Source organism: Calonectris borealis, chromosome 1 (assembly GCF_964195595.1).
Source record: "Calonectris borealis chromosome 1, bCalBor7.hap1.2, whole genome shotgun sequence".
In the NCBI taxonomy this organism is placed as follows: domain Eukaryota; kingdom Metazoa; phylum Chordata; class Aves; order Procellariiformes; family Procellariidae; genus Calonectris; species Calonectris borealis.
Genome location: NC_134312.1, coordinates 42518644 through 42526479, shown reverse-complemented (window position 1 = coordinate 42526479; position 7836 = coordinate 42518644). Strand labels below are relative to the sequence as shown.

The 7836-nt window shown below is 50.3% G+C and overlaps 1 protein-coding gene across 1 annotated transcript in view; it reads left to right on the top strand.

The window, feature by feature from the left end:
* Positions 1-643: 643 nt before the first annotated feature.
* Positions 644-7836, top strand: part of KCNC2 (potassium voltage-gated channel subfamily C member 2) — a 101619-nt gene continuing 94426 nt past the window's right edge. The window contains exons 1-2 of the mRNA XM_075150072.1: positions 644-2899; positions 3638-4397. Of these exons, the coding sequence (XP_075006173.1) occupies positions 3765-4397 (633 nt within the window). The 5' untranslated portion in view covers positions 644-2899; positions 3638-3764. The remainder of the gene's footprint in view (positions 2900-3637; positions 4398-7836) is intronic.

Below are 7836 nucleotides of genomic sequence, written 5' to 3'. Positions count from 1 at the left end.
GTTTCTGATAGCAGTCTTCACATCTCATTTTATTGCTTTGTTGGTTAAAACAGTAACATAGGACCTTTCCTTTCGTAATACCTATCCAGCAGGGAAAATTGATTGTGCATTGCACAGTGTCACTCAGTTCCTCAAAGAAAGTTCTAAATCCTGAGCTGCAGAAATGTTTCCACTTAAATTTTACATGAATATGTTTGAGAGTCTGTGTAAACAGTTTTTGGGTTTTTTTCCATTTGCAGATATATTTCATGGTGAGACTCATTCAGGAGGCACATTTCTCTCTCTTGCATATGTCTCGTGCTTTCGCTTTTATTGGAAGCACTGAAGAGTGCAAAAATTCAGGTCAGTCTCTTGTAGGGGGGAAATTAATTCATAAATGTTACTACAGTTGCCTATGTAGAATACTGTCATTCAAGAAAATGTCGGCTCTGGAAAGTCAATGTCTAATATAATTTCATCCTTTATTGAGAAGTCTGCCACATGCTGAAAATACAAGGAAGAGTGACACACAGAGAAATTAATAGCATTATATTTAGTAACAGACATGTTGTAGAATATGGACATTTTGACATGACTGAAGGACTATTATATCCTGGAAGAGACCATTCCTTTTCTTACCAATTGGAAAAATTATTTCTGTGGCTTATTCTTCCCCATGCAATAAAAAACCCTGTGTGCTTAAGAAGTCTGAAGCGCAAACAGATTTCTCATAATACATGCCTTTTTCATGGCATTGGCACTACAGGGTATGACTGTAAAGTTTTTGTTTTTGAGATGCCATCCTTGTTAGTCTTAGGTTTCTTAGGTTTCTGGGTGGGTTGTGGAATTTTTTTTGGAGAGGTGGGTTTTGAGGGGTTTTGTGTTTGGTTTTGTTGTTGGTTTGGTTTGGATTTTTTTGTTTGTGGTGGTTTGGGGTTTTTTTCATGGAGGGGAATGCTTGTCTTGTAACTTGAGCACAGATGGGGGACTTGAGCAGACAGTGACAGTTCAGAGGGAAGTCCTGATATTCTGTGATGATACAGTTTGTCTAGTGTTTTGGCAGCTACTGCCACCCCATGGTTTTCCATAATGGATGAATGCTGCAGATGTTTAATACATTGCATTTCTCCAGAAACCTCTCGTAGGTCAGAGAGAATACAATGAATATTCATTTTGTCTTATTCCCTCCTTCTCTATGTCCCCTTTTCAGAAAAATCCCACCTGCAATGAAAAGCAAGTATGGCATGAACAGCGTTGCTTTGGTTTAGAATGGGTGAGTCCTTTCCACCGGATTTACAACTATGTAATTGAATATTAATTTTGGCTCCCAGGAGTTTTCACTAACTGATTATATTTGCTTTGGCAGGATATACTTTGGTTTTTTTTTTTTTTTTTTTAGGAACTTCAAAACATACATCTGGAGAAAGCTTTTGAAACTCATTTCTTAAAGTTGCTGCTGCTTTGGGCATCTGTGTTTACATCATGGATGCCACACTCAGACAGATCTGGGTTAAAGCAATCTGGTCTAAGCACAGTGTCCTCTGAGCATTGCTTCCAGCAGAGCTTTGCCCTCCCAACGCCAGCAAGTGCCCAGCCAAAGGCTCTGATGTGGAAGAAGTGGACAACATTCAGATACCATTATTCCACTCATTACCTTCCTTCATGCCAGGGAATACCCTTGGTGTGAAGGAGGATTTTTCTTTTGAGGAAGCTCAAAGGGGATCACCTCTTACTTTGTATATCTTCTCCTTGGGGCTGGAAGCTTCTTTCCCTTTCACCAACCCAGCTGAAACCAGGCATCAGTAAGATAGGCTGCAGAAAATAATGCAGCTAGCTTGGCGGCAGAGACTTTGGCACAGGCATTAGGCTCCCTTATATATTACTGGGGACTCTCAACTTCCATCGCCTCCGCCGCCCCCAACCTCCAGCATATGAAGTGTACCGAGTATGAAGTGTACCCACTGCACTGTATCTGTTTTTTCCAGATGACATAAAAGTTGGATCCCCTCTCCTTGAGCCCTCACTCCCTGCCCCCCGGAGGCTGGGGCTCCTCCAGCTGCCGGCCTGTGCCGGAGCCGGCTCCGGGGCTCCCCGAGAGCCGGGGCGCTCCTTGCCGCGGCAGTCAGCCGGCACCGAGCGCATCCCCCGCCCCGCACGCCGCGGCTGCGGGCACAGACCTGCCAGGTGAAGGACCCTCTCCTGGGGGGGCTGAGCCGCTCCTCTCCGCAGTCACCTGTAGCTAGGCGCTGCTTTTCCTGCATTCCTCCGAAAAATAGCTATTCTCAGCCCCGATCCCTTCCCGCGTGTTTTGCTTAAGTGAACCAAATTGGCACGTAGCAGGAGCGGAGGTGGCGTTGCCTTTTTCGGAGAGATGCGGTTTTTGTTTTTGCTATCGCCTCCCTCCGCCCCACAGGGCTGGGAGTGGGGGGCTGGAGGGGTACGGAGGGACGGCTCCCCTGCCCCCGCCCCGGGGAGGAGCTTCAGCCCCAAATGAGGTGCGTTTTCACCTTTGGGTTCGTCTTCCCGAAGAGGCGCTGGGACTACGGCAGGACCGGTCCCCGAGGTGCCCCGACCCGCCGCCCATGGCTCTGCTTTCCCCCTGCGGTGCTCGCTGGCCGTCCCCATGCGGGAGGGCGGCGTGAAATGAAGGGAGCGGGATCTTCGAGCGGGCGGCGGGAGCCGCTTTGCCGCTTTTACGCCTTTCGGAGTTGAGGATGGAGGGAGGTAAAACAGCTACCTGAACGCGGCAAAAAAAAAAAAAGAAAAAAACCAACAAATACAAAAAACCCCCACAAAACCCAACAACAAGTAGCTCTCGCCCGGCAGGGAGGCACGGAGAGCGGCTGGGAATCGGCGTCCGCCGCCACGCACAACCGGAGCCCGCCTGAGAAGAGGAGCCACTTTCTCTCCCCCGGCAGAGGTAGCGGAGGGGCGGCGGGGAGGAAGAGGGGCTGGCGGGAGGCAGCGGGGAGAAACCCGCCGCAGCCCGGCGCCGGTTCCACCGGCTCTTCCCCGAGATGCACGCTCGTCTTCATCATTTGTCTGAGAAAGTAGCAAGCCGAGCTCCACACAGACCGCTCTTCCAAGGGCGTGCCTGCTGCCTGAGCTGCTGGGGGGCTTGCTATTTCTTCCCCAAAAGCAATCCCTCCCTCCAAAATAGAGGCGGGGGGAGAGACAAACCTCTAATCCATCTTCCCCCCCCCCCCCCCGTTAAGCTGTTAGGATAATAAAAGATAGATGCCCGTTAAATAATTAACCGCACACTTTCTATTCCATCAGCTCGGTTCACGCAGCCCCGCGAGGGAGAAGGGGGTGGGGACGGTGGCGGAGCCGTACGCGGGAGAAGCAGCAGTGCCATTTCGGTAGCCTGCTTTCAGGGGAAGCGGGGAGAGAGCCCGGAGCTTTGCCCGGGGCGGGGGCGGGGGGGCAGGCGGGACAGCCCTCCGCGAGAGGAGCCCGGCGGTGGGTGGCGCGGGGCCGGGGGCCGGCGGCGGGGTGGGCCGGGCCGGGCCGGGAGGGCTCTCCCGGCGGTGCGGGGCGGCGAGACCATGGCGAGAGATTGGGGGGATGGAGGGGGCTGGGGCAGGCGGGGAATAGCCCCACCCCGGAGATGGTTGGGGGGCTTCTCCTCGATTTCTTCTTTCTGTTTGCGTTGAAGGCAGAAGGTCGTCCCCCGCGGACCTGCCCGCGACCGGCTTGCCCCCCCGCCCAGCGACCGGTCCCCCCGCCGCCCCATCCCCGCTGCCGCCTCCCGCGCCCTCCCCAGTCATGTCCGACCCGGAGCGATGGGGAAGCTCGAGGACAACGAGAGGGTGATCCTCAACGTGGGGGGCACGCGGCACGAGACCTACCGCAGCACCCTGAAGACCCTGCCGGGGACCCGCCTGGCCCTGCTCGCCTGCGAGTCCCAGAGCGAGTCCCCGGGCGGCGAGGAGCCGCCGCCGCCGCCCCCCAACCCGCCGCCGCCGGCGGGCGGCTGCCCGGAGCCCGGCAGCGGCTGCAGCCCCCGGGGCAGCGGCGGGACCAACGAGTTCTTCTTCGACCGGCACCCGGGGGTCTTCGCCTATGTGCTCAACTACTACCGCACCGGCAAGCTGCACTGCCCCGCCGACGTCTGCGGGCCGCTCTTCGAGGAGGAGCTGGCTTTCTGGGGCATCGACGAGACCGACGTGGAGCCCTGCTGCTGGATGACTTACCGCCAGCACCGCGACGCCGAGGAGGCCCTCGACATCTTTGAGGCGCCCGACCTGCTGACGGGCGAGCCGCCCCTCGACGGCGACGACGACGACCTGGCCGCCAAGAGGCTGGGCATCGAGGACGTGGGGGCGACCGCCGAGGGCAAAGGCGGGCGCTGGAGGCGGCTGCAGCCCCGCGTCTGGGCGCTCTTCGAGGACCCCTACTCCTCGCGGGCCGCCAGGGTAAGCGCCGCCGGACGGCGCTCCCGCCCAGGGCGGCTGGGGAGGCCGAGGGGCTGCCGGGGGCGCGCAGGCCACGGTCCCCTGCGTGGGAGGCGGCAGGGGGAAGCTCGCCCCGCTTGGGGTGGGCACGCAGAGGCGATGCTTCGGTGGCCGCTGTGTGGGGGTGACATCGGCCCCCGTGGGGCGGTGGCGCCTGTCCCCTCTGCGTCTGCAGGCAATGTCAGGCAGTGAGGGGGTCCTGCTGGTGTCCCCCCGTGGGAGTGTACGTGGGGTGAGGTGGGAGCTGTGCCCCGAGGAGCCTGCAAGGGAACCGCGCTCACCCCCCTGGCCTGGGGGACCCGTTTGTGTGTGTGTGGGTACGGGCAGAAACAGCCCCAAGGTGCCCTCGTCCTTTCTGAGCACCTGCATGGAGGCGCGTTTGGGGCCGGTGCGGCTGGCCCCACCGGGAGGCCATCATCCCTCTCCAGCTGTCAGAGGTCTCGGGTTTGGGGTGAGGTGGTGACAGCGATGCAGGAGAGCGACCTCAACCTTTTCCCAGCTTCGCTCTGTCTGCGCTGGGAGGTGATCCGAGTTCAACAAAGTGAGTGTGACAGGGGGTCACCCTGGCTTTTCCTCCATTGATTTCTCAGGGTGACCCTCGCTGGCTCTGTGACTGAGGGTATGGGTACAAGGCAAAAAACGATCATACTAAGTTTCCGTTATTTAGATAGGGATTTTAGATTTGGATGCTGATTACTTTCTACTTTAATGAGCTGGATTTCAGTTCCGTCTTTTAGTTGCTGTTGTCAGTGGCGATGCAGGTTCGCTTTCTAACTCAGGGCTTTGGAGCAAACAAATGGTTGTAATTCCTTTGAGAGATACATACAGCAGTGCCTCAAATTTAACAACGAGAAAAGCAACCACCAGCAAATCCTCCCTGCAATACAAGAAAAAGAACTTGTAATTGGAAGTGTTTGATTATAAAATGGTAATAAGTGTTATGCAGCATATTTACCAGGATTCCTGTGAAGTATTCAGAGCTAAGCCTCATCCTGCAGAAAGTGCAGTTATGGTGGGTGTCACCTCCCGATCAGTTCCACTGATTTCACTGCAATCTCATAGATGTGACCATGAGCGTGTGGTTAAGTGACTTCCTGAATTGTACCCTATGGCCTGTTGCAGCTTCTGTGAAAGTTAGCAACTCCTGTGAGCTTAGTGAGGTAAGTTAAACAGAAGTACAAGTCCTTGTAGTTATTACTGCCACTTGCAGAGTGCCAGCATTGTTTATATTTTTGAAGGTTGTCTACCAATACGTTTTCCCTTGACAGCTGGCTCCAGCTGATACCTGAAATACGTTTTTAATAAAGGATCGGTTCTGAAGAAAAACTACCAGAAGTGTCTATCTTTGCTCATCAATGACATACCCATGTTGCTCGCATCCTAACTGTCTGAATCCTAAAGAAAATTTGGCTATCGGTTACCTGACGGAACGATAGTGAGCGCGGTGATTGCCCTGCAGGTTGTCTTTCACCTACTGTTTCGTGGAAAGTTGTTGACAGCGTTGAATCTGCAGCTTTTATGATAGGGAATCTTTCCACTCAACTTTGCTGGAGAACTGAGGAGGATGAAGTAAGTGTTAAATGGAAGATACCAGGAGAAATAGGAAGGTAGGCATGCTGATTGCAATTGCACCCTGGAGTTGTAGCTGTCACTCGGTTTTTCAGTCCACTTCGGTCCGCTCTTCAACAGCCTGTAGGCACTTGCTTTCCAAATTTTCCATCTGTACTAGACCATCCTGAACTGTCAGTGGCTTGGGTAAAGGTATTTCGAGTTTGCAAAATAAATGCTGTAATTAACACTATAATAGAAAATCGTGATGTGGCAATATTCATCTCTTTGAAGATAATTTATTTACCTTTTAATAACTTAAAAACTGGTTTTAAACATTATATTCTGATTTCAACCCCAGGTAGCCAGAGTAAGGCAGTGTCAGAGCTGTAACAACAGTGTCTAAATCAGTGTTTTCATTTTCTCCAAGGCTGCTACTCTGTACGTTGATCTTTCAGGTAGGGAGACAACTTTGAGAATTGCTGACAAGTTTTAAAGCATTAAGTAAATTTGTATTTAAGGACTAGTATGCACTTAGTAAGCACTCTTGAACACAATAATTTAAGGTGATGGTAACCTTAGTTTGGAACTGAGACGTTACTGTCAATTCAACGTTTTCTCACACCTGAAACAAAGACATTATCTTCTGAGTATGCTGGCAAATACAGTTTTGTTTTGTGTCAGCTGAAATGATGACTATCTCTGAAAGCATTTGAGTGAAATCCTGGCCTTACTGAAATCAAGAGAAAAAAAAGTGAACATCAATCTTTGCCTCATAGTGTTACCTACTGACTCATACACCACTTAAATTATGGTGAGGATGCTTAGTGGTAAACTTTCTTAATAACTGTGGTAATTGTTTTTTTACCATTACTGCCCGATTTAACTTCAGCAATGTCTGTTCTGGGAAGTATGATGATGATAAAAATGGGATATTTTCTATTAATGAAACAGTACTTAATATTTGTGATTTTCTTTATCCTAAACTGTGATCTCTAAAAATAGAAATTTATAGAAATTCAAATATAAGTTGCCATGGTAACCTATCGGGGGATAGTGCACGCACAAGATTATTCTAGCAAGACCATCCAGTGATGTTATATAAATGGTGAAACTAGTTTGTTGACAAGGTCTACCTTATTTGAGATTCTGAACAAATTTTCAACTTTTAGTGTATGCAGTTTGATATTCAGATAGCGACATCTACTAAACATGTTTTCTGTAAAAACAGAATGTAACCCATGTACATACAATTGCTTTGAAACCTGCAATACTTTTCTTTGTTTCTGAAGTTCAGGAGTTACATCTGAATATTATTTCTGTTTTCATTTCATCGTTTTGGATTTCATAGACTGTGAAATGAAATTAAAGAGTACAGCAGTACTCCTTTCACTCCACTCACTTAATAGAGCAATCATTCACAAACTGCTATTTGACAGAATGCTATTATATAGGTATGGAAAGCTACTGGCATAAGATAGTGTCATAGGAGGAGAAGCCTTGGGCAACTAAATCTTTCCATGTGTTGGTTTAAGCATCTCTGAAACGCCGCTTACCTGATTCTTATCTGAGTCATACATGTGTATTGTGAGTTTGACAAGTTAATACCTGTAAATGATTTTGGTATCCTTTGATGGCTCATAAGTGCAAAGTACTCATTATGCTTTTGTAAAGTGCAAAGACACGTCTAAATAGTTTGTAAGAAAGTACAAGAGACACTGCGTTTAAAAGAGCGTCTGGTCTGCAGATGCCCAGCAGGACCTAGAACATCAGCGCTAGTTTCAGATATCATATTTCAAATTAATTAAGCTTTTAAGGCCTTTTACTTTTGAATAATAGTTGAAACATGATG